This window comes from Podarcis liolepis (genome assembly GCF_965112155.1).
Source record: "Podarcis liolepis genome assembly, chromosome: 13".
NCBI classification, from domain to species: domain Eukaryota; kingdom Metazoa; phylum Chordata; class Lepidosauria; order Squamata; family Lacertidae; genus Podarcis; species Podarcis liolepis.
In genome coordinates, this window is record NC_139573.1 from 33,955,209 (window position 1) to 33,980,381 (window position 25,173).

At 44.3% G+C, this 25,173-nt stretch overlaps 3 protein-coding genes across 14 annotated transcripts in view; 1 reads left to right on the top strand and 2 right to left on the bottom strand.

Moving 5' to 3' along the window:
• NFE2L1 (NFE2 like bZIP transcription factor 1) overlaps window positions 1–4,200 on the top strand; it is a 33,114-nt gene extending 28,914 nt beyond the window's left edge. For all 9 annotated transcript variants that reach the window (XM_083469710.1, XM_083469715.1, XM_083469712.1 and 6 more), the window contains one exon: window positions 966–4,200. In XM_083469710.1, the coding sequence (XP_083325836.1) occupies window positions 966–2,279 (1,314 nt within the window). In that variant the 3' untranslated portion in view covers window positions 2,280–4,200. The remainder of the gene's footprint in view (window positions 1–965) is intronic.
• Window positions 4,201–4,473: 273 nt separating this feature from the next.
• CBX1 (chromobox 1) lies at window positions 4,474–16,327 on the bottom strand. 4 transcript variants are annotated; one of them, XM_083470324.1, is made up of 5 exons: window positions 16,091–16,327; window positions 10,033–10,203; window positions 8,664–8,841; window positions 6,529–6,623; window positions 4,474–5,870 (listed from the first exon to the last, which is right to left on the bottom strand). In XM_083470324.1, exons 2-5 carry the CDS (start codon window positions 10,170–10,172, stop codon window positions 5,726–5,728), a joined length of 558 nt encoding a protein of 185 aa, XP_083326450.1. In that variant the 5' UTR covers window positions 10,173–10,203; window positions 16,091–16,327; the 3' UTR covers window positions 4,474–5,725. The 4 variants fall into 4 exon arrangements, with proteins under 4 accessions (XP_083326450.1, XP_083326452.1, XP_083326451.1 ...); XM_083470326.1 differs by lacking the exon at window positions 16,091–16,327 and adding an exon at window positions 15,958–16,039; XM_083470325.1 differs by lacking the exon at window positions 16,091–16,327 and adding an exon at window positions 15,881–15,967.
• Window positions 16,328–20,739: 4,412 nt separating this feature from the next.
• Window positions 20,740–25,173, bottom strand: part of SKAP1 (src kinase associated phosphoprotein 1) — a 353,915-nt gene continuing 349,481 nt past the window's right edge. Inside the window, exon 14 of the mRNA XM_083470124.1 lies at window positions 20,740–21,114. The gene's annotated coding sequence lies outside the window, so the exon portion shown is untranslated. The remainder of the gene's footprint in view (window positions 21,115–25,173) is intronic.

The window sequence follows — 25,173 nt, forward strand, 5'->3', positions numbered from 1 at the left end:
CCTTCTGTAGAAGAATGATCTTTCTGCTGCTGCTGCAACCATCTTTCCTATAACAATAGGCAGGAGCCTAGAAGAATTTGCAGCAAATGGGAAACCAGAGCTGCAGAGTTAGGTGACCATCTAGTTCAAGAGTCGTCAAAAGCAGTGCACACACTGCACCAAGTGACTGCCTGCAACGTAGCAGGGCAGCGGTCCCCTGGGAAGGGCCAAACAAAAGACACCTCTCTCTTCAGGGTCATAATAAGTCACTACAACTTGGGGACAGTTCTTTCCACCCTTAAAACAATATAGCATCTCTGTCACAGGATGCATGCAGCCTATTCATTATCCTTGCTGGGAAAATGTTTTGCCTCTCTGCATACCAGGTATTGATTTTTTTAAAAAAATAAATTCCTCCACAAATTGCAGCCACTGCTCCCGACCCTGGTTTTTTCACCTCTGGGCTGCCAGATTGGTGGTCAGATGACACTCTTCAGATGGCCTGATTTTGTCTAAGAACAATCAGTTTCTGAATGTTTGTCTGCTGTCTGCTTCCTATACTAGACAAAAATATTTATCAGTGGCGTGTCTCAGATAGGAGCCATTTCCGCCCCCCCTCCAGGACCCACCCCAATAACTAGGTAGCTAGCTAGCTAGCTACAGAGGAGTATTGAGTAATGCAGGATGCAGACCTGGCTTTGGTAGATAGGGCACAGTTGCTAGCAAGCATGCTTTGTTATGCAAGTTCCTGATTTGTTGCAAACAGAGACCCGTGTCCCAGTTCTCCACACGTGCAAGTGGAACGGAAGTGAGTTCCCTTCATGCTAACGCACTTAAAACTTCTGAATGATTGGGTCTTTGGTTTTCTTTGCTCTCTCACAGGGTCCTCTTTGGAGGACTTGTTTTGTGTACCCATTTACTCAAGTTGTGTTCTAGGAGGAAAATAGAGACACCTAGAGTCTGAAAAGTTTCTTTCCCCTTTTCAGGGTATGGAGGTGAACAGCACAGCAGCTGCAGGGACCCTGTACGATAGCACAGGTGGAGACATTCTGAATGCCAACTACAGCCTTGCTCCATCCACCCCAATCAACCAGAATGTCAGCCTGCATCAGGCGTCACTGGGCAGCTGTACACAAGACTTTGCTTCCTTGTTCAGCTCTGAGATGGAGAGCCTCTCAGTAGCTGGCAGCTCAGCTTTGTTGCAGCTGGTTCCTGACAACTCCACTGGCTTCAACACCACATTTGGCTCTACCAACCTGAGTGGGATCTTCTTCCCTCCCCAGTTAAATGGCACTGTAAACGAAACATCTGGGCCTGAGCTGCCAGATCCTCTTGGGGGACTCCTTGATGAAGCCATGCTAGATGAGATTAGCTTGATGGACTTGGCCACTGAAGAAGGCTTCAACCCAGTGCAGGCTTCCCGCCTGGAGGAAGAATTTGATTCAGACTCGGGGCTCTCCTTGGACTCGAGCCACAGCCCTGCTTCTCTCAGCAGCTCAGAAGCATCGTCGTCATCATCTTCAGCTTCCTCCTTTTCTGAGGAAGGTGCTGTGGGCTACAACTCGGACTCTGAAAATGTGGATGTTGAAGATGCAGAAGGGGCAGTTGGGTACCAGCCAGAGTACAGCAAGTTTTGTCGTATGAGCTACCAGAACCCTTCTCAGCTGCAATATCTGCCTTATCTGGAGCATGTAGGTCACAATCACACCTACAACATGGCCCCCAGGACCTTAGACACTGACGAGCCCCAGCCAGCCACCATGGGGAAGAAGAGTGCCAAGGATAAACAGGCAGACTTCTTGGATAAGCAGATGAGCCGAGATGAGCACCGGGCCCGAGCCATGAAGATCCCTTTCCCCAACGAGAAGATCATCAACTTGCCTGTAGAAGAATTCAATGAACTCCTGTCGAAGTACCAACTGAGTGAGGCCCAGCTGAGCTTAATCCGGGACATCCGGAGACGGGGCAAGAACAAGATGGCTGCCCAGAACTGTCGTAAGAGAAAGCTGGACACTATCCTCAACTTGGAACGGGATGTAGAGGATTTGCAGAGAGACAAGTCAAAGCTGCTCAGGGAGAAGGTGGAGTTTCTCAGGTCCATTCGCCAGATGAAGCAAAAGGTGCAGAACCTCTATCAGGAGGTATTTGGCCGCCTGCGTGATGAGAATGGCCAGCCCTACTCCCCAAATCAGTATGCCCTACAGTACGCCAGTAATGGTAGTGTTATCCTAATACCACGCTCCTTGGCTGACCAGCAGGGCAGACGTCAAGAGAGGAAACAGAAAGACAGGAGGAAGTGAGAGGTGATGAATGTTGGCAGGAGAGTGCAAAACTTGCAGAAACTGCATCTTGGAGAAAGGGCTGAGCCCCGAAGAATTTGAAGGAACTTTCACGCCTTCTTATCCAATATATCTTCTCAAACCATGATAGCTGCCAGTCAGTGTATAGGAACAGACTGCTGGGCGGGGGCCTACAAGTCTTGAGTGGCAGAATGGCAAAGCATGTAGGGAAAGACCTGTGCCCCCAGCAGCCTGGAACCCATTATTGAACGTTGAGGGAGGGGGGACAAGCTGGCATAATGTGTGTGGGGAGGGGGGTGAGTCTTGGCAGAGGATAGAAAATCTGAATTGTTAAAGCTGGATTTTTTTTTAAGGAAAAAAAGGTGAAGTGGACAGACTGAGCAGGCTTAAAGTCCCCCCCGCCTTCAAACTTCGATATTTCAGATAGCTGGTTTTGTTTTTTTCGAACCAGTTTTGGCATCAGTTGTGCGCGATTTGACAACATGACTGAATCCCATGACATAGCCGCCATCCCTTCCTACATCTGTATGTATATGTAAGTGCAGGTGGAACACATTAAGTTGTGTTTGTTTAGGGGAGAAGGGTGATTTTTCTTAACCCTTTTCAGCTCGGGGGAATGGAGAGATCTCCACGCAAGGAGTTACCGAGTACAACCTTTTGGGTGGACTTTGAGTTAATCTGCCATAAAGGTTGGAATGGTGGGAGTGGAAAGGGTTAATAGAATTACTATGGTGATGCATCTTTCCACCGCCCCTCTCTTCCATTCAAAACTCACTAAGCATGTCACTGCCCACAGTGAGGAGCCAGTGTTATACTGGGCTACCATCAAGGTACATTACAAGATGGCGCATGGTAACTGCATGCTACAATGCTGACATTTCTCACCGATTTGGCTTGAAAAGATTCATTTTGTGGACAGAAGGGGGTGTGAGGGCCAGGTGTGAAGGCTGCACTTTCATTTAGCGGAGGCTGCAAGGTGGAGGGGTCTGGTGTGTGATCACCACTTGGTCTACAGCACAATGGGTTTTACCCCCATAAAGTGGGCATGTTGTGTAGAGCAAATAGCCATCTATGGCAAGCCCCTTTCTTAAAGGGCACTTTGGTTTTTATTTATTTCTGTAGGACTTGTGTGCGCCTGTGTTTCCCCATTCCCATAGGGCTGTAAAATGGATTTGTGGTATGCAGGAAGGAGAGAAGGGAGATGTTTCCCCCCAGATGATCAAAGCTGCTGAAAGGTATTTCTGCCATTAAGACTCGGTGTGTTAAACTGTGATTCCACAGCTGGTTTCTTTTCTGTCCTTGGGTGGTGTCATTCCAACTTCCCCCTTTCCCCCTCCTTAAAAAAAAATAAGGCAAAGGGTGAGGGTAGTGCCTTGAACACAGCTGGCCTCAAGCTCCGAGGCAATCCTCGAAGCTGTTTAATTTGCAGTATAGCACAGCTGGGAGTATTACTGACTTTACCAGCATCTGATGAGCTAAATGGCTTTGGTTTTCCCCAGTCAGTCCTGTGTATGTGATGGCGTGTGAGGACGTAGCACTGAAATGGGCATCCTCCAGAGAACTGTGGGGGTATGAAGCACTGTATGTAATAGAGGCAACTTCTGCAGCCATATGTTCTATATGATCTTGTTTTTCTCAAGGCCATGATTTCTTACAAGGAAAATATAAAAGGTGAGAGGGGAAGTAAACTATCGGTGAGTCTCTCCCACCTCTCAGGCTTCTGTGATTTGACAGCATGAAACTTGAAGCACAAAATGTGTTGGAACTGTGGCTGGGTTGCTGGAGGATAGAGCCCTGATGTGTGCATGTGTTAATTTATTTTTTTCTGTAGAGGTTTTATTTTGAATGGTTTCTATGACCTGTTGGGGAGAGGAGCGAGAGCGTATGAGCACAGGACAAAAATAAAATGGCTTATTCACTATTTGAGGATTTGTTTGGTGTCTTTAATTTTCTGCACTTTTCTTGGTAGCCCTAGCCCTGTGTTGTGATAAAAGGTAGGCTCAACAAATTCAGCATTACAATGACCGAGGGAATGTGCCTTCTCTTGACTTTATGTACTGGCCATGCTCCCCCATAACATACTGCATTTCCCCTGCAATACTTATTCCTGCAATATTTTCTAGTTGCAATTCAGTACTTTGTAGAATATTTTCAAGGAAGGCCTGGACCAGATGAAGAAGAAAAAGAGCAGGACTATAAATCTAAAGTTTTATTGAGACAAAAAGACAGTTCAGTATGAAGTTAAAATCCAAACACTTGAGTTTTAGACAACATTTTCACAGAAACCTAACCATGCTTTGTTTTTTTAAAAAAAGGTTTGTACACTTCTACGTACATACCACCCCCCCACACACAAAGGATGAATGGGGGGTCTGTGGCTTGTGGGGTGTTTCAATGTCAGAGGTAAAATTGTCCTTTGGAAGAACAAAGTATCGTTAGCTTAAAAATGAAATGGGTAGGACTAGGGCAAGGTAAGCAATCATAAATGCCCAAGTCTGAACAGAAGATAGTTGTTTACAGAATATTCTGAAACCTACTACTACCTTGTGCTGTAGGGGGTAGATTTCACCCCTACTTTCCTTCCCCTTAATTAAAAGGATGCCTAAAATGCCACATACATACAAGAGCGGGGGGGGGGGGGGAAGAGAGGCTAAAAACCCTCAGTTTCTGTGGTTGGTTAGAAGAAAAAAGATGCAGAGGTACTAAAAAAATTGTCACATGGTTTGGGGGCAGAGTGCCCTCACTATGACTAGAGGGCAAAATATGAAGAAGCTGTCTCCTTTCCAATTCTCACAGTAATAATTCTGGAAGGTGACTGTATTCATGGTTGCAATCAAATTGTAACTTTTAACACTTAGACACATAAGCTCCAGCCTCGCAGGAGTCATCAATTCCACTTGCAGCAGGAGGCATGTATTTTGTAAGAATTGCAATTCTGGGTACAGATACCATGAACTGGCCCTCCCCAAATCAGTCAGAATGCACCCTCCCTTCCCACCCCAACGATACACTGATAATAGCAAAAAGGAAGAAAGAAAAACTACACGCATGCTAATCTGTAAAAATGCAATTAACACTATTGGGGAGTAAGGCTGTAGATCACAGAGATGGTCTCTGAAGAACACACAGCCTCTGCCTGCTATCCCTTTTGGCAGCCTGTTCCAACTCTATTATTTTTATTTTTGCTTCACCCCCCCCCCCAGCAAAGAACAGCTGGGAACTCACCAATTCTCTCCTCTTTCCTCATGTATATATGATGAGAAAGGAAGAAAGGGGACAGCATGTTGTCACACCTAGTTGTCAGGGGCATAGAAATTGTCCGGTTTCTACAGAGAGCATCTTCCACAGCCGCCTCTTCACTTTCTCACTCATGTTCAAACCCACAGTTTGATGATTTAATACAAAAAGTCGGCCAGAGGAAGGATGGGGACAGAAGGGGAGGCAGGTTAGTTCTTCTCATCCTTCTTGTCATCATCTTCTGATGGATAGGAGTGCCATGTCAGCCTTTCCTCATAGAACGAGATGACCACCTGCGGGCACTTGATATTTGCTTCCTTGGCAGGGACCAGATCAGCTTCGTCAGAGTTCTTCCTGTACAACCAAGAGGTGGGAAATTTGGGATTGATCCCAAATAGAAGGCATGAAGCTATCATTCTAGCATTAACATTTCTGCCAAATGTGTGTGCATATGGCTGAGTCTGGGGTCATGTGATCTTAAAGCTTTGGATAATACTGTGAATTTAATGCATGGCTTTGCTATTGATGCATAAGCACACCGAACATTATTGTCCAGAATAATGCAAAATACGATTTATAAGCATACATCTACCTGCCTGATCCACACAATCCTTCCTCAAGGCATGGAAGGATTGTGGGAATGGGTTGCAAGGGCTAGTTATTTCCAGTTATGACCTCAGAATGCTTGCAAGTAAAAGACAGTTGAACCTTACACAACAGAGAAAGCAGATTCCAAGTTTCATATAAATCACTTGCAAGGAACTAGAAAGCAGCAGATCAAAATGCAAGAGGTCATCAAAGTGATGAGGCTGTATATTAACAGTATTCTGCAGCTAAGATAATTAGCCCCCTACTAAACTTTTAAAAATGTTAGAGAACCAATGGTCTTACCACCTGATCTCATTACAGACACTCATACCATTAAGTAGCTGTGTTCCCAAAAATTCAACATCTGGATTCTAATCTCTGATGGAGGATGCACAAGAGAGAAAAGACAAAGGAACAGGCTTACCATTTCATCAGGAACATGAGCTCTCCACTGGAGTCTGTGGCACCAATAATCCGCTCTGGTTCAAACCCTCTTGCAAAGCCTCGAGGCTTCTCAGCCTGATGAAAGAATTGGAAAGGTTTCTGATTATTGCCTTTAAAGGGTGACAGAGAAAACAGACATTGAACTTTATTTGGTGTTATGCAGAGGCAAAACAACTGCCAGAAAATGCCTTTCCAGTGACCTACTTTGTGGGAGGGGGATATCCAAGTCAAGAGTGACATGATGTAGATGCTTTGTCCATGCATAATTATACTATGAGATTTGAACTAGTTTTAAAGCTGTTTGAGCTACTGCTATTCCTAAGAATCCCATTAATTCTACATCTGTGAAAGTGTTAGATCTCCAGCAAGAATTCTTAGCATACTCACAAAAATATTATTCAAGCTTCTCTGGTACATGCTACCAGTTTAATCAGTTTCAAGCTCTTTATAATATGGCACTGCTCTACAGTGCATATTAAACAAGGAGGTTTAAAGACATAAAGGGTTTCTTATTTGGCATTGAAATTTTAAACAGCTTATTCCAAAGTAAGACCACACCCATCACCTTCCAGAATCTTTCCCACTTTTAATCTACCATAACATATTTGTGTGGCACTACTGAAGCAACTGCCTTGCTTGCTAGAGCAAGAACTTAGCTGGCAGGGAGGGAGGGAGAAACAGACAAGAGTATGCTAGTGAGGCAGAGAACCTGCTCTTGTTGCATTCTGGTTTCTTCCTCGGCTGAGGAGAGGTGTTGAGCTCAACCATTCCTGGAAATAATTTGCTGAGAATCTCCTTCATATTACTACGAAGTATCTTCCAGAACAAAGCTCCGGCACTGAAAGATTTCAGAGCTACATTTTGGTAAGCCCTAGCTTAATTATGTTATGTTTCCAAGGGAGGATGTGGAGAAAAGGGCTGGAGAGGAACAGCTGAAAATGGAAGGGTGTGAAGCAAAGACAGGAAAAAACTTATAAAATCAAAGAAATCAGAAATGAAGAGGAAGAGTTGTGTGCTAACAGGAAAATGCAACAATATAAAAGGGATGGAAGTGCTAAGCACAAACAAACAAATGGAGGACAAACAAACAAACAAACAAACAAACAAAGGGTAAATAATGCAAACAATGGGGAGTGGGGAAGAGAACACTGAACTTTTGAGAAGCCATACATACAAAATTTTGGAACGGTCTGGCTGTTTTTACTTAACCACACAAAACTACTATCAGAAGTCTCTTGTCTTGAAATAAAAAGGGATACAGTGGTGCCCCGCAAGACGAATGCCTCGCAAGACGGAAAACTCGCTAGACGAAAGAGTTTTCCGTTTTGGAGGTGCTTCGCAAAATGAATTTCCTATGGGCTTGCTTCGCAAACAATGTCTTGCGAGTTCCTGCTGGTTTTTTCCCCCTTCCCCCCTCTTTTTCTAAGCCGCTAAGCCGCTTATCAGCTGATCCGATCAGCAGATAAGCCGCTAAAAGCCGCTAATCCGCTAATCCTTCAATGGGCTTGCTTCGCAAGACGAAAAAACCGCTAGACGAAGAGAATCGCAGAACGGATTCTTTTCGTGTTGCGAGGCACCACTGTAATGTGGCTAGAAAGAGTTTAGAGGCAGAATGAAAAAAGGCTGTATTCAACAGAATGCAAGGCAAGACACAGGGCAGACTCTACAAAGAGAAATACATGAGAAAACAGAAGCCCACCACCAGCCAAGTCACCAGATCCAACTTTTTTAATGCACCAGTGCTGTTTGCAAGAACAACGCAATCAGGACCATGACACTTTGCTTCCAGCATACTAACACAGCAAATGGAGTCTTCCCACTGTAGCAGGTGCATCCCCAAAATTGAAAGAACACATAGACACATTCTCTGATGGGGAGGTAACTGGGCTGGAGGCAGAGATTCTGGTGAGAAACACCACTAGTACCACAGACTAATGAATGTCAACCATATTCCCAAAGACACTTGCAGCTGAGGCACTACACTACACTTTAAGAAGGCAATAAATATCACTGCTGTTAGCTAGTGTTTTACCCTTTCAGAAACATCAATCAGTCCTTAACTGCAAAGCATAAAGCAACCCTCATTGGGCCACAGATGGAGAGAATCTGCCTTACCTCCTCTTTCTTTTTCTTTGGTCTGCTTTCTTCCCCCCTGTCCTCTGAATCAGATTCTGCCTTGCGCTTGCTTCCCTCTGACTTGTCACTCTCATGTGCAGTTTTCTGGGATTGCAGGAACTCCGCAATGAGGTCAGGGCAGTCGAGGTTCTCCTCTGGCTCCCACGTGTTATCTTCGCTGAAACCATATAACTATTATCAGCTGGACAGGACTGCAAAATACCATATTTTGTAACTAGAGTTTATTTTGCAAAATAGCCCCTTTAAGAAAGTTATCTCCCTTGCTATGGGACCTGTAAATTCTTGGCACAAAATCTATGAAAATGACTTTTCTAGGAATGGGGAAGACTTAAAATCTACAGATTTTTGCAATGATAGGCAATTTCTGCTAGAATCCTGACATGGTGGGTTGAGATTCCTGAAAGGTTTTCTGGAAATGCAAACAAGACACCCTAAAGTTGTAAACATGATAATGTGACTTAAAGCTGATGGACTGCTCTAAGGCAGAATAGCGAGTGATAAGGGCAGAGTAAAGCTACCAGATTTTCAGCTCTCTGTTATTCTTGACTGGGTTCTGACTTAATGAGATGGACCCCAGATTTGCATTATTTAGGAGAAGGAAAAAGTGTAAGTGCAGACCTGGAAGCCTTCTGCAGAAATTGCAACTTCTCTACAAGCACATCAGATTTTCAGCTTCAACACTAAACAGGCAGATAAATACTTTTAGGCATGGTTGCTTTCTCCTACACATAACTAGCAGTCTTAGATACTTTCCCCCTCAAGCACCCCTTACACCAGAACTGAGGACTGCTTATTTGCCCAGAAGCACACAATCAATTTGAGGCTCACCTGTACTCTGAACACATACAAGCATCCACACACGTGAAAACATTCATTTGCGCACAAACTGCAGCCAAACTGAGCCTCAAACAGAATTTTCAAGGTAGAAAGTACTTTTGGGAAGGAAAAAACCACACCTGTTTCTCAAACATGTTTTCCCTCCTGCAGGAACAGAATTAACCCCCACACATATCTGGAAAAATTCCAAAAGAAGATTTCAAGACCATGAATTAACCAGAAATGGGATGGGGAAACTGGGCTGGTTTTTAAGACGCAGGTATTCAGCAACCCTGGCACATCACCCTACCCTAGAGCAAGATAAAAAAGGCCTAAAGCAGGCTTCTTAACAGCTCCTGGGTAACAAGGCAAGCAAGGCTTTGAAAACCGGAAGAGATGTTCCCCTCTCTCAACACCAGTGCGCAAAGAGATTAACCACAAGTATATGTGGACCAAGAGGCTACTGATTTTATGGGCTACTAACCTTTAAAGATTAGTTTGCAAAGCTGAAATAAAGGGAAAGCAGCCTTACTCTGAGAAGCCTTTCCACTTGAGCAGGTACTCCACTTTCCCTTTCACCACCCGCCGGTCAAGGACCTTCTCCACCACATACTCCTCCTCCTCTTCTTCTAGGACCTCCTCCACTTTCTTCTTGTTCTGCTTTTTTCCCATTGTGCTCGCCAGCTTTGCAGTTTTAAGGAGGCTGTTAAGAGATAATGCAGATATACAGCTTTAGAAACTGCAATTGTCAACACCAGAGATCCGTGACACTTAGAATTTTTGTCTGTCTTGTCATTTTATTTTTTAATATGAAAACATTTTAATCTAAAAATACACAGGGAAATGTAGTGTAGGAAAAATGTTCCAGAAGCTGCAAAGTGACACAAATAAAAGAGATACAATATGTAGTCACAAAAGCACAGTGAAACGCTGAAGCCCATCAATATCAATGGGACCCGCATAAACCCAAACCTTGCTGTACAACATCTATCCACATATACTGATTATTAAAAAGTAGATGCAGCACCTCATGGTGAACACTTTCCTATGACAGCTAATCAGGTTCTGCCGTTTTCTGCAACAGGACATACATGGCTCCTTTTCTGGAATTTATGTTAAGATTTTCCCCTTGCCTCAACATGCAATTGAATAAAAGCTAATGCTTTTCCCAACTCTAGGTACTTTAAAATATGGCATACGAATCACAACTGTGCTCAACATGTTCCATCTGCCAAACCTACGATTTGTTTGTTGCCCAAGCAACTTATGACAGTGTTAACCTATACTGAACACTTGGACCAACTGTAGGAAGCTCCGTAAAACTAACATTTTTCTTCCAAAAGGAGCAGGCTCTGCAGGAGACAGAATCACTGCGTCTCTGCAGAACTTTGAAGTTCTTCAGGCCAGGCCTTTCTGCTTGCAGCAGGAAAAATTCCCACCATATCCTCCCTCCACCACTTTCAGAAACAACATGACTATGTTTGTGACTATACAGCAAGCCCGGCAGTGCTGGGGAGAGAAGGCATCCATGAGTGGTGGAGGCACCACAAGGGTACCCAGCAAGCAAAGAAGATTAAACAGCTTGCTTTTTCTGGAAATGAAAAGTTACAGTCTACCGGAAAAAGAAAGCTATGCTGGGCTCCTGCAGGCAAAGCATCTCTCAGCAGGAGGATGCACTTGTCTCAGTCGGGGTCTGATAAAACATAGGCAAAAGGGGCCGTCAAGCACAGCTAGGTTTTAGAGGAAATGGGTCTCGTTTGCAGTGAAGGATGGCTGGCTAGGGAAAGAGACCCACAAACAGCAGCTGAATGGGGAGGAAGGAAGATTTTTAGAGAAGACAATTTCACAAAGCTTAAAACTAGTCCTGTCTCCTTCTCAAATGCTGGGATCTTGGCATACTCATGAAGTCACTGTTTCCAAAATTCTTTTACGGAAGAAAACCATATTAAAACTAGTTTAAAACCAGTTTGCATTGTGTAGACATTTTCCTCCTTCCAACCAGGAGGGGAATAACATGTGATCTGCACAGCTTGGCGTTAGTCCTATACAGTGCCAAAGCTCAGAATTTTTGGAAGTGTATCTCAGGAACAGTAAAGTAGTTGGGAAGAAACATCATTTTTTTACTCTGAGGTATGGAGGGGAGTAGCTGGGCATCTTCAAGTACAAGGAATTTTATTCTTAACCAGCATGACCTGGAAGCACTGGGACTTCATATTCCTCATGGGCTTCAGTACAATTATCAAGCGTTTTAGTGAGATCTCTATGGGCTTCACACAACATTTCAAAGGTGCCTGTGGTCTATAAAACAGACTCTATCTTGTATATCCCATGACTAAGAAATTGAAAGTGGGCTATATAGATTTCATCAGGCCCCATTTCAATTACTTTGACCTGCTTTGTTATCCACACTGATGCATACATACATGCACAAAGTTTGAGGGGGGTTTTTTGGGGGGGGAATATTTGGGAACTATTTTTAAGGTAAATCGCAAAAAACTCATCAGCCAACACAGGTTGCCATAAGTCCGGATTTTTCCAGACGTTTAATATTGTGTTTCTTGGCTTCCCACTGTCTGGCAACCCTACCCAATACAACACAATTCAGATTCCAGAACCTTTAACTTTGGTTCCTTTATTATGAGGAGAAAAGGGTTTCAATTGACCTTAAATTTTCGTTCAGTTCAGTCCTCAGAATTCCTACCACCTTTGATCAGAAGTGGTGTAGCTCCTTTTATAGGCCCCCTTGAGCCAAACTCAAAGTGGATTGTCTTGAGAGGCAAAGGAGTGTCTCCAGCAAAGTCAAACTGCTGCATTGGCGGTACAAGCCTAGACAGTGTGTACGGAGATCCTGGGCTGCCCAGATGACAAGACCCCACCCCATGGCCTCGCTGATGAAAGCAGAGCAATACATTTGGCACCAGGTTGGCTGCAGAAGTTGCCAAAAGGAGACATACAAGATGCCATTCAACTGTCTTAGGGACTCCACTCTGAATTTGTGTAGGGATTACTCCTTGGCCTTTTCTTCTCCCGAAGATGTCCCACAAGACACTGGAGGTGTAGGATCAGAGTCTTCCTAGATGGGCTAACTTCCCAGGTTGACAAACCTCCAAAGCATGAGACAGCGGCCACACCCCAGGAAATGGCTTTGACTGGTTGGTTAAACCAGGTGAGGGTCGCTGCGGCCGCTGTCTCATACTGAGAGCTTCTAGGAGCTGCAGTGGAGAGCTGAGTGCAGGTGGGGACCCAAAGCTGGACAAAGTACCCTAGGAGCATGACATGTCATTCACCACCACCTGTCATTCACCACCCCTCCCCTAACATCCCAAACCAAAGCTACCTCTGCATGAATAGGCGTTATCGTCAGTGTGCCTTGTTAATCTTTCAGCTGGAGGGGTGCCTTCCGTTCCAGGTAATCTTCCAGGGACCTTATGCCAATGGTGCGTGAAGCCAGATGGAAAAGTTGGCAGAACTATTGATGCAAAGTTTGCCTTTACCTATACAGTACACTAGTTCCTACATATACTCCTCTCTGTCCTCCAGTCAGCCTTGCAAACACACTTGAGAAGGGTATGAATCAAGTAGCAAGTGAAAAATGCAACCTAGGAGGCCTGAAGTTTATATGCTTTTGAAAGTCATCTATGCATAGGTCCACTGCTTCTACACTAATCACTTTTCTACCTTCAAAATGGCTTTTTCAGTATTTTCCATTAAAAACACCTTTCTAGCACTGTAGCTATAAACAGCCCAATGCATCCTCCTATGTGCTGTTCCCATGTTGTTTGATGGGGTAGTACAATTAGTCTGACTGGGATAAAGTAGTTACTAGATATTTAATAGTAAAACACCCCAATGGACCAATGCATGACACCTGTGGTATCAAGCTGTAAAATAAATGAACTATTGTGATGTATGATGAATGAAAAATAACTTCATTTAGTTTGTTCATCACAAAGAAAAGGAGCCTTGCATAAGAGGATCAGACACTTAGTTTTAAGAGATCATGTTTACCTTAAGCAAGGAAAGTAGGGAAATTCTGATATATCTGGCTAGCAAAAATTATACTTTTCAATCAAGGGAAATGTCTAGAGCAGGGCGGTCCAACACACGGCCCTTGAGGCCTTTTTGGGTGGCTCTCAGCAACATTTAACCCCCCCCCCGGCAGCCCATGAGCTGCCTTCCCAAAACCTAGGTTCTGGAAGCATGAGGGCTCTGACTTTGGGAAGGCAGCATGATGGCTGGGGCAGGGGCATCAATTTTGGGCCTTGCTTCCCTACCCAGCCCAGGGTTCTATGTTGAAGTACTCTTGCGGCCCACTTGGTATGAAAAGTTGGACCACCCTCATCTACAGCCTTTAATTCTCCACTTTGTGGTTGTGTTACAGTGTTTTATAAGGTTGTGATATTTGTATTTTAGTTTTATATTTTATAGTTCACTGTAAGCCACTTTAGGAATATGAATAAGAAAGAAAGAAAGAAAGAAAGAAAGAAAGAAAGAAAGAAAGAAAGAAAGAAAGACTATCAGCAGTTGCAAAATAAGTAAGAACTGAGCAAGGCTTTATATACTGCTTCTCTCTTAATACCAGTTGCTGGCAAACAGCAACAGGAGAGGGCTATTGCACTTATGTTGTGTTTCTTGGCTTCCCACATATATTGAGATAAGCTACTTAACTGTGGGAAAAGGGAACTGGGCTAGATAGGCTTTAGGCTGATCTCACAGGGCCCTTATTTTTGGGTCTACATGCTTATGTGTCTTGAACATACGTCAGGGTGGCATAGGGAATAAAATGCTGGACATGGGACTAGGGAAATCTAAGTTCATTTCTACACAGTCATAAGTCTCACAATGTGATCTTAAGCTAGTTACTACCTCTCAGTCTAACCTACCACAGGGAGGGGGAAAAATGGGGCAAAACCTGAGCTCCTTGGAAGAAACATGTGGCGTAAATGTAATAAATGTAATAAATAGATACATCTCTCTCATCAAATGCAACACTATTTGCCAATGTGAGCCATCATACAATACCACTGCCTAGATACATTCGAAATAGCACCCCATTATGCGGTCCTTTCACTCTAACAAACAGATCCACATCGACTAAAATTCACATATCTTAAGTTTCCTAGTTATTTCCCTGCAGTACACCCCAGTTCTTTTTATCTTTTAAATATTAAACCTGTTCACCCACACGACTTGGTTATCTATTAGCCAAAATGATCACTGTTGATTTGACTGTTTTCCAAGTCAATTAACACCCTCACCACTCACATCTTCTTCTATCCAATCACCACTACATACAAGACTGCCTAGCTGTATGGTCCCATTTCCCTTCCTCCAATACTGCACTATGATTATGCTGGTTTGGAGGTGCAAATTTATAAAAACCCTCACCTACCTACCTTAAAATTTTAATTTCACCCTTCCTACCCACATTAGTCGTTACACAATCTGTATACAATCCATTTATGTTTTCCCCTCATTTTAGCCCAGCTACACTCCAATACAGACTCTGAAACACTTCTGTCTCCTTCACAGGAACAGCTTCAATCCCAGCACCCCAGTCAATGTTCTTGTTACACTAAAGGAGTGACCAACTTCACAAGCACTACCACCTTGGGCAGATGATCCCCTTCTTTGGAAAAAGTCGCTACAGCTTTACTTTCATAGTTAGTTTCTCGAAGAATTATCCCCCCCCCCCAATATCCTACCATTTCATCTCCCCTTATTAACTGTCTAACAGAGGAAAATCCTCTTAACTAGCCATCTCAGCTCCACGTAAACCCACCCCTATTATCCCTTTTCTGCATATTTCCTCCCACTTTCGGGGGCGGGGAAGGACGGACGGACCTATACCCACACTTCTTTCTGCAACCATCCCCTCCTTAGTATTTTTTACATCCATTCTTCCACACATCACCCCCATCGTCATCTTTGGAGCAGCTTCCTCGAACACCTATTAAAAATGCGCGGGCGCGCACACACACACAGGCTCCCTCCACCGGCCCTTGCATTTGGACATCCCCATTTATGATACCGCTACAGCTTCTTTTAGGAAACCGTTCTCCACATTCCTGTACGCGTTCATTAACGCCCCCTCCCCCCCGACCGTTATTTACTACCAACGCCTTCTCGATTTCCCCGTTCCCACATGAAACCACGCTCCCCAGCAAATGCCGCACCTTAGGTACACGGGGATTCATTTTGTGGGTCCCCCCTCCCATTGCACCCCTCCATCTGCTCTGCCCACTTCACGTCTCCCCCTTTTGAAATAGCTCCCCCATACATTATGCGCTTCCCTCCCCCCCATAGACACCCCACTTTTCGGACCCCACACCCACAGGCGCACTTAGGAAGAGCCATAGCCGTCTCCACTCCCAACTCACGTATTTCGCCTCAGAAAGCACTGTGCCTATTTCCTTTCTGCCCAGAAAAGCCCGCCCCCCATTTATAAATACTGTGCCTCTCTTCCCAAGAGGAGCCCCCGCTCACCCAGGAATATCCCCCCTCCCTCAGCACCCCCCAATATGGCCGTCCAGCCCGCGCGCGCGATGTTGCCCCCTGCGCGCGCCCCCACCCCGCGCTGCCCGTTTTACCTTCTTCAGCCCCGCCAACAACGCACGAGGGGAAATAAAAACAAACGGGCGGGAGAGAGAAGGACGGCGCGAGCGGCACACGGAGCGAGCCGGTCTCGTTTCAAAGCAGAACAGAGCGACGGTTGGACAAGGGGCCTCCCGCGTTCGCTCCACCTCCGCCAAACAAAAGAGCGCTGCAACCCCTTCGGCCCGCCGAGACGCACTGCGCATGCTCCTGCTTCTCCTCCTACGCCCCTCTTTCTAATTCCCTCCAAGACCTCCTCTCGCCCGCGGCATTTTGGGACCGGATGTTGTCGTCTTCCTTCCTCTACCCGTAGACATAGGAAATAGACTCGCGTACGTCGCGTACTTGCGAGTCTTTTCACGCAAGTAGCCATTGAGAGCGCAGCACAGCCGCAATGGACAGCAAAGCAGCCTGCATAGACACAAACACAAACACGCCGCGAAAACAAAAGCTTCCTCTTTTCTTTTCTAATCATGTGGTTTTTTTGAAAGAGGTTCCAAGCAGAACCCTATATGCGTCTTCTACTCAGAAGTTCGACCCACTGAGTTCAATGAGGCTTACTCTCAAGAAAGTGGTTACATATAATGATGGAAGACTGGGAAAGGATGTGGAAGAAAGGGGTTAAGTTTACTGCACGCCCGGTATTAAAAGAAAACATGAAAATGATGTATAGGTGGTACTTAACCCCGGTAGAATTAGCAAAGATTTAGCATACAAATGATAATTTATGCTGGAAGTGTAAAGAAAAAGAAGGTACTTTTTATCATATGTGGTGGACTTCTGGGAAAAGATTTATAATGAGTTGAAAAAAATGTTGAAAAATACATTTGTTAAGAAACCAGAAGCCTTTTTACTTGGAATAATAGGATTGGAATTGCCCAAAAAAGATGTTAAGACTATTTTTGTATGCCACTACAGCGGCAAGACTGTTATTAGCCAAAAATTGGAAATCTCAAGAAATACCAACGGTAGAAGAATGGCAGATGAAGATGTTGGAGTTTTGGAGCTGGCTGACCTGACTGGAAGAATCAGAAAGAAGAGGAGCATCAAGAAGATTGGAATAAATTTAAAGATTATTTAGCTAAATACTGTAATATAAGATAATTAGAAGGTACTTGAAAGTATCAAATAGGCCTAGGATTAGAATAAGAATGTTGTATAGTAATATGGATTTAAGTCAATAAGAAAAGAGATGAAGATAGTAAACTGAACTGTAGTAGAAAGATGATTTTGGAGAACTGTTACAAGGTGATACAATGAAATTCAGTTAGGGGGGATTTGAGGAAGTCAGTTAATAATGGAATTTAAAATGAACTTCAGAAGGAATATGTGTTTTTATTTTTGTTTTCTTTTTTCTTTTAGTATTGTAATGTTCTTTCTTTGGAAGGTTTTATATGTTATATCTGTTAAAATTAATTAAAAAAATGAAAAAAGAAAAAGAAAGTGGTTACAGAATTACAGCTTTTAACAAGCGCAGCTTAGTTGCATTTAAGCCAATGAAACACAAAGCTTGTGTTACAACTGAGTGCAGGATTTGGCTTGCAAGGTAAGCCACCCCCATTCTGCAGTATGTGAAGCATGTACAGTATTTCATTGCCACAGGGCAGGTTTCTTTTAATGCCTGAAAAGTTTAAAAAAGACAGTTCTTCACGCGAAATATCAGAAAAGCCCTAATTTTTGTCGCCATGGCTGCTGCCTTTTAAGTGGACACACTGGTATTCAGTCACAGCAGTGCAAAAATCCTGGGTTTCTCCATTGTTTCCAATGAATAGGCACAAAGAGGGGCATGGTAAAGGAACCCAGAAGTTTCGTTTCCAGACTTCCTACACTGTCCGAAGACTTTCCTTTTGCTACCTATCTGACTCGACATTAACTTTCAGTCTAACAACACTACGCCCCTGTAGCACTTAGCACCCAAGAATGGGTCTCGCAAACAGGAGGTTGCTGTGCCTCCTGGGAGTTGTAGTTTCATGGCGGACGATACCCAGGAACATACTGTACTGTAGTTCTTTTTGTTCTGAATTTGTGTGCTGAAGTGGATTACAATACTCAGTACTGTACATCCCAAATAATAGGAAGGAGCTATTTTTGACTCAACATGAATGTGAGCAGAAGAAAATTTGATTCCCACACCCAGGGGAGCTTTGCAGGATCAATTTCCTCCGGGGAAGACAGCACTAAAGACTTTCTCTATTTACTGATTAAAATATACAGGTTGAACAAGTGGGAAGCAAGTAGGCACACAAGCTGTAAGAACAGCAGCTTCAGAATCAACAGCAGCCCCCAAGACAAAGCAACTTCTGATCCGGCTTTAAGCAGCACCCTGCTGGATCAAACCTGACCAAAGGCCTATAAAATCCAGTATCTTGTTTCTCAGTGCCACCAACCATTGTCTCCTGGATTTAGGTACTTTCCAGCTGGCCTTTTAGATTAAAAACAAAGAAATTACTGTAACATGATAGGCCACTGGCAAAAAGCAACACCTGCTGTTAAACCATCAACTTGAAGGGTATATACAAGAACTTAGGATATCTCTTCATTTGTACAACAGAATAGGATGGACCATAACAATATATTCTGACTCCCCCCCGCAATCCTTTTATGATTTAGAAATTTCAATTATTTTTCTTAAGAAGAGAGTTTGAGTGGCTTACAATAAATGATGCAGCATAATGCATCAGGGACAGAATCTTAGCACATATTAAATAGTGATGAATAGAGGCTTGAAATTCTTAATGTTTTTGCATTTGGGGGAATTAAAACTTGTGTGACAAATGGAAATGTGCAATCTTAGTCTTTCAAAAAGCATTTGATGTGAAGTATTTAGGCCACATGGAAGTGACATCTGAAGCCACCTGTACCACTGACAGCGCAATCCTATCTATACAGGATAGCTCAGTCTTGTGGAGATCATTCCAAGGGTTGCAGCCTCAAAAGGAAATTTACATTTGTTTTCACCCCAAGAAACAAACTCAGAAAGGGACTGTGGAAATAGAAGTAGGTTAGAGTTACGGTGAGAAAGGGACATTTTAGCTCCTATCTTGAAGGCAGTCCCTATTGCAACCCCTTCTTTCCTCCTTCATGTGGATGATTGCTATTCATTCTTAGTGGGGAAAGTACAGTATTGAACTTGAGGACATGGCTTCAGTGAAGGCAACCTTTCTTCCATTAATGACACTGGATGACTCAGCTCTCAGTGACAGAAGTGTAACAGAGGGATGTGTTGAATCTCCCATCATAGCAACAGGCACCTTCTTAATACAGAATAATTCTGGGGACATTATTTGGTTCAGTGAAATGTGTCCTTTGACTTGGAATGTGTTTAAAGTACAGTGGTACCTCGGGTTAAGTATTTAATTCGTTCCAGAGGTCCGTTCTTAACCTGAAACTGTTCTTAACCTGAAGCACCACTTTAGCTAACGGGGCCTCCCGCTGCTGCTGTGCCGTTGGAGCACAATTTCTGTTCTCATCCTGAAGCAAAGTTCTTAACCTGAAGCAATATTTCTGGGTTAGCAGAGTCTGTACCCCGAGGTACCACTGTAGCTTAGCGGTAATCTAAACCTTCAGGGAGGAAATTGTGTTTGGGACTTTGCCACTTCAGAATATATACGTGTGCTAGAGGGAATTGAAAAGTTTGAACACTTCCCTAGGAAGTGTTAGAATCACAGGGAGAATAATTCCAGCCTAGCCTTTCCCCTGCCTAGTGGATCCAGTCTCTCCCCCACCACACACAGTGTCTATTCATGTGATGCATGAATTCTAATAGACTGACCATATGCATGTTCAGAAGCAATTTGAACTATGTAAGCACAAAAGATTGCAGCATAACAGCACCACCTTAATTATGTTTAAGGCTGCATTCCCATACAGGGAGGAAGGCCCATTGAACCCAGGACTTACTTCCGAGTAGACATACATAGGATTATGTTGCAAAAGTCAGTTAAAAGGACACTGAGGGCTGTATCCAATGCTAATCCTACTCAGAGTAGACATGATTAACCCCAAGTCATTAATTTCAATGGGTCTACTCTAAATAGAACTTCTTCAAGACAACCCTCACTCCGACAATCCTATAAGTGCTATATAATTCAGCGGGACTTACTTTCGAGTAAGCATGCTTAAGGTAGAGCTATGCATTAAGGTACCGATCAGAACATGCAGATACATTTGTTTGGGATGAATTAATCCGGAGGAAACGTTTGCATTTATACAGGATGCAAATTGCAAACCACGGTCTTTAAGCAGAACGCACAGCTGAAATATCGTCCTTTCGGGCTATGAATTATAGCGGCGGTTCGAAACTGCATTTCCCATCAGCCAGCACGGCTCACGCAACCGAGAAAAACTGAGATCACGTGGGAAAGAAAACCCCACCCCCCTTTTAAAGCTGAAGCGCTCGGGCTCGGACATTCTTAAAGGGGCCGCGGCAACAGCAGCAGCTTAGGCGGGTCGTTGCAAGAAAACAAAACAAGACAGTAAGCCGAAAGCGGAGTGCAGCTGGATAGAAGGTGTGAAAGACGAGGAGGCATCAGAGCCGCGCCCTTTTAAAACATTTTATTTTAAAAAGAGCGTGCAGTGTTCAATAAGCGAGGAGGGAGGGTTGGAAGTGAGACATGTGGGGGGGGGGGAGAGAATTAACGGAGAGGACTTCGGCACGATGAAGGAAGTACAGAGCAACGATTGCAGAAAGGAGGGGCGCGGGTGGTGGTCGTAGGTCGCCTAGGCTGGTGCTGGGATCGTGTGCATGGGCTGGGCGTGGAAACGGGGGTGCCTGTTAAGCACAGAAACAGGACTGCATGTTCGCGTGGACAGGGGTGTTGGGAAGAGGACTGTGGCGTAAAGCAGCAGCGAAGAGTCGGGAGGACAAGCATACCTCGGGCCAGGCAGGGCGCTTTGCTGGCAGACGGTCCTGTTGCCCCCCGAGGGCGCGCGATGCATCTAGGCAGGTCGGGACTGGTCAGGCGGAATCCCGTGTCTACTGCCTGCAGCTCCATTATGGGAAGAAGGTGGTATAAGCGGACTGAAAGAAATAGGCAGATCAAGCTGTAAGGATCTTGAGGGTAGCGGGGCTAGGAAACGCATCTGTTTTAGATCATGGACGATTGCCGCCAGTCGGGATACTTGAATGCTTGAATTAAGCACCTGGTAAATTTCCGATGTAAGCTTAAGAGGGCTGGAGATCTTGGGCCGTGCTCAGCGGCTACCCGTTGAAACTTAAGTTAGTTATGTCTATTACTTATTTCATAAAACTTATGAAATAATTTTTCATACCCCCACTAGCCTCGAAGTGGCTTACAAAGAGGGGAAAAAGAACTAATATAAAAATAGAAACAGTAATAAACTAAATACCGCTCAAAGCACTCACAAACATAGTGGAACACAAGAGCCTGCCTGATGCCACTAGGTAGAGAGTTCAAAAGTGTAGCATTGGTTTCCATGGGCCTTGAGTAAGGTTAGCATTGGACACCACCCCCTCGAGTTATTTCCTGAGACACCCGTCCCTCCCCTGTTACTGTTATAAGTCTGTTGGCATTTCATAACTTCTGCATAGTTTCCCCTTGCCTGTCTGTAAACTAGCAAAGTGCTTGTGTTACTTACACACAAACACACACACACACCCTTCTCCTAAGCACGGTGTGCAAACCAGATGCACTGAAACACACTGGAACATACTAGACCTGCCCCCTCACCACTTCCCCTGTGCCCTTCCTCCTCCTGCCTGCTTGTGGTGTAGGGTCTGAGAAGACCTATTATTGGAGGAAGCAGGAGGAAAGTGCTTCTTGGGTCAAGTCTGTGGGAGAAGTGGCACGGGGATGCAACATTTTCTCCCCAGAAAATATTGATCCTGCTCATTTATTTTTAAAGCTAACACTACTAATGGTAAGAGATTCTGAGTAGCTACTAACTTGAGACAACTGAAGTGAGGATTTTGACACCCAGCAGAAAAGCAGGCAGGGTTTATATCTCTACGTGGACTAGGCAGCAGGCACCAGGCTCAAATAGGCTCTTCTTTTATCTTCTAGTAGCTGAGGATTGCAGCATGGGATAACACTAATGTTTGGTACTTATGTAGTGCATCCAGGATGCAGAGCACCTGCAGCATTAAGGGGTTGTTATAAGGGTTAGTGATGAAGCTGAGTCAGTGCTGTTAATCCCCATGTTACTGACTGCCTGTGGGAGGTCTGGTATTGCCTTGATGGCACCTGCTTTCTCTAGTGGTAACCAAATCACAAAGTTGGAAAGTCACCTCAAAGGTCATCTAGTCCAACCGACACATCCCCCCCCCCCCGATGCAGGAAACCCACTACCAGACATTCCTGATAGGAATAAATTGGGATTATGTATGACTTGTCTACCTGTTAAAGGTCAAAGATGTATGGGCCAGGAACAGAGGGGAGTGTTTGGGCTGTAGCCTATTTGAAAATCACGATCCCTGACCTGGAATCATACACATGCCAGAATTCTTGCATGTTTCCGCAAGACTGGGAATGGAATCTGAGGCTAAGCCCTTGTAAAGGGAAGGGCTGCTAAGGCAGGTCCTGAATAATAATTTTAAAAGGTTATTTGCATACTGAGCTTTTGTTTCCAAGATACTGGAGTGAGCAAAAACACATATAAACAGATTTGGGGACTTATATTGGCACTTAGACACCCTGGGCTTACTGTTCAAAAAGAGGAAGAAGTATATGCATGTGTATGCATTTTTTTTGAGCAGTAAAATGGAAGTGCATTGCCTAAGCTCGGTTCCCATCTCAGACTGTCCCATACAGTGCTGGGATAGTGTTATCAGAAGGTTCAGGGGTGGCTGCCATAGCCCCAAACACTGCTGTGTCTGTGTGTGTGTGGTTTCTCAATTGTTTACCCTTTCCTGCTGATGATAGTCATAGGTGACATTGACACTTGAGGGCTTGTGCTTTCCTTCCCTTGGTCTTTCCATTTTTGGACTTTCTCTCTCTCCCTATTTTTTGCATACTTGCCGTGTCCCTACTCTGTTCTTCCCTCTATGTGGCCCTGCTTTCACTGCCATACAAGTTGGCACTTCACTGGGTAGTAGGCCCAAACCACCAACAGCCAGACACACTGGCCCATTGTACCACAGGAGGCCAGGGAATAATAACTGTGGATCTCAAAAGGCAGAGTCTCCTGAGCAAGGATATATTTGATACAGGATAGAAGTGGGGTTTAAGGACATAAAAACCTTAGGTGTTGTTGTTACAAGTTTTCTGATTGAGCTGGGTGTTTTGAACTTCCTAGCAAATAAGGAACCAACAACTAGTTAATCAACTGTGCCGCACCACATCAGCCTCCTGCTGATAATATCCTTCTTTAATGACATTTTCCTTACAGAGGAAGCTTTCTGTTTATTTAAAGGTAGGGAAGGTGTCTGTCATTTTGAGCCCTAGGCTTGGCAGTGACAGTGGCTAGTCAGAGGTGGCGGTGGAAACATTCTGCATGTGCTCAGACACACTATTGCCCAGGTTCCAGGATTGAATCTTTTTGAGTCATAGCTGAATTGAGACCTAAATCATACTCATTTTTCCTGTGATCCCCAGAGCTCCTTTTGTTTCGATTTTGTAGGTTTTTCAAATCCAGCCCAGTGAATACTTCTAGTTCCTCAGCTTTGGTTGCAGATCCGTTCCTAAATTCTGGAGGACTTGGAACCTGTTCAGTGGAAAGGGGGTGAATGTGTTTGCCACCCTGAGGTAAAACAATTTTCAGATAGCCTCTTGCAGCAAAAAAATACAAATGAGTTTCCTAGTATGTACTTTAAAGACTTGAAACATTCTGTATACTTGACATTCATGTCCATCACAATATCCCTCCTAATGGCATTTTAAAGAGCAGATTGGGGAATCTTTGGAGATGGAGATGGAATCAATGCTGCCCAACTTGACAAGGCTGTTGTGAGAATCAGATAAGGGTTGTAGAGTGTTTTGCAAGTCAATGAAAGTGCTACAGAAACCATAGCAAGCCAGATTAGCCTAACTGATACTGGTGGTTTGCTTAAATTACCCACTCTTGCCCAATAGAAAGGGAGAAGCTACCCTTTAGCAAGTCTTTCCAGCTCCCCATCCCACATGTAAATATAATGCAGTATTTCCCCTCTCGGTTGCCAAAGTCCTGCATTACTTTGGTTACTGAAAATTGTGTCTATGTAGGGCCAGTATTTAAGGTTGGTAATTTCAGGCATTTGCTGAGATCCATGCCTCAACCAAGGGTCACTACCAACCCCTCTGCTATCTCGGCCTTTTCACTGTAAGCAACTGAGCTGCAAAAGCAGTAGCAGCACTACCCTCCTCTGCTCCTCTTGCCATCTCCTTCTGGGAAGCTGTATGGATTGGGTCCAGAGGGAGAGAGCTAGCAAATGGGCAGTGGTCACAGCAGCGAGGAGGAAGGGGGTTTGCCAAGGGCATCTTGCCCGCCATTTCCCAAGTCAGTACCTCCACAGAGCCTAATAGAATTGGCATTTATCATGTTATCTTCCCACAAGGAAGGTGATTCCAGGTGATGCTACTGCTATGTGAAAGACTAGCCATGGTTTTACCAGCAATGGAATGCTGAATACGGTTGTGCTTTGGAGTAGTAAAGTGTTTCCAATACTTTGATTGTTACTCTCTCAAAAACCCTGTAAAATACGTCACTGGGCAGAACTGAGGGCAGGGGTAACCTCCTGTATGTGCTTAATGGATTTAGGAATGAGGTACTTAAAAACAGTATTTCGACATACAATAACCTGGCTAGGGGACAGCACGGAGATAGTGACTTATTTAAGGGCACCCAGTGAGTCAGTGATTCAAGTGGGACTTAATCCTTGGAATCCCAGGACAACCTTCATATTGCTCTTGGATAATATCTGCTGGCTCTTAGTTCTCTAGCTTGTGGCAGAGGTCAGAATGTTCTTCCTCTTACTTCTGTACTTCTGCAGTATAGCAACAAGGACTGGAAGCATTGTTCTATTTTTAAAAAAATATGAAAGGTTCAGGAAACGAAGCTGACTTATGCACCAAATACTCCATTTCCTTCCCAGTGAGTGTTATAGCAGGCTCTGATATTTGTTTAATAATTTGGTTGATGGAGT

Coding starts and splice junctions, on each gene's coding strand:
- CBX1 (XM_083470323.1), bottom strand. Junction 8,842..10,032: donor AAGTGGAAAGGCTTCTCAGA/GTAAGGCTGCTT, acceptor ATATGGTTTCAG/CGAAGATAACACGTGGGAGC. Junction 6,624..8,663: donor CAAAGAAAAAGAAAGAGGAG/GTAAGGCAGATT, acceptor TTCTTTCATCAG/GCTGAGAAGCCTCGAGGCTT.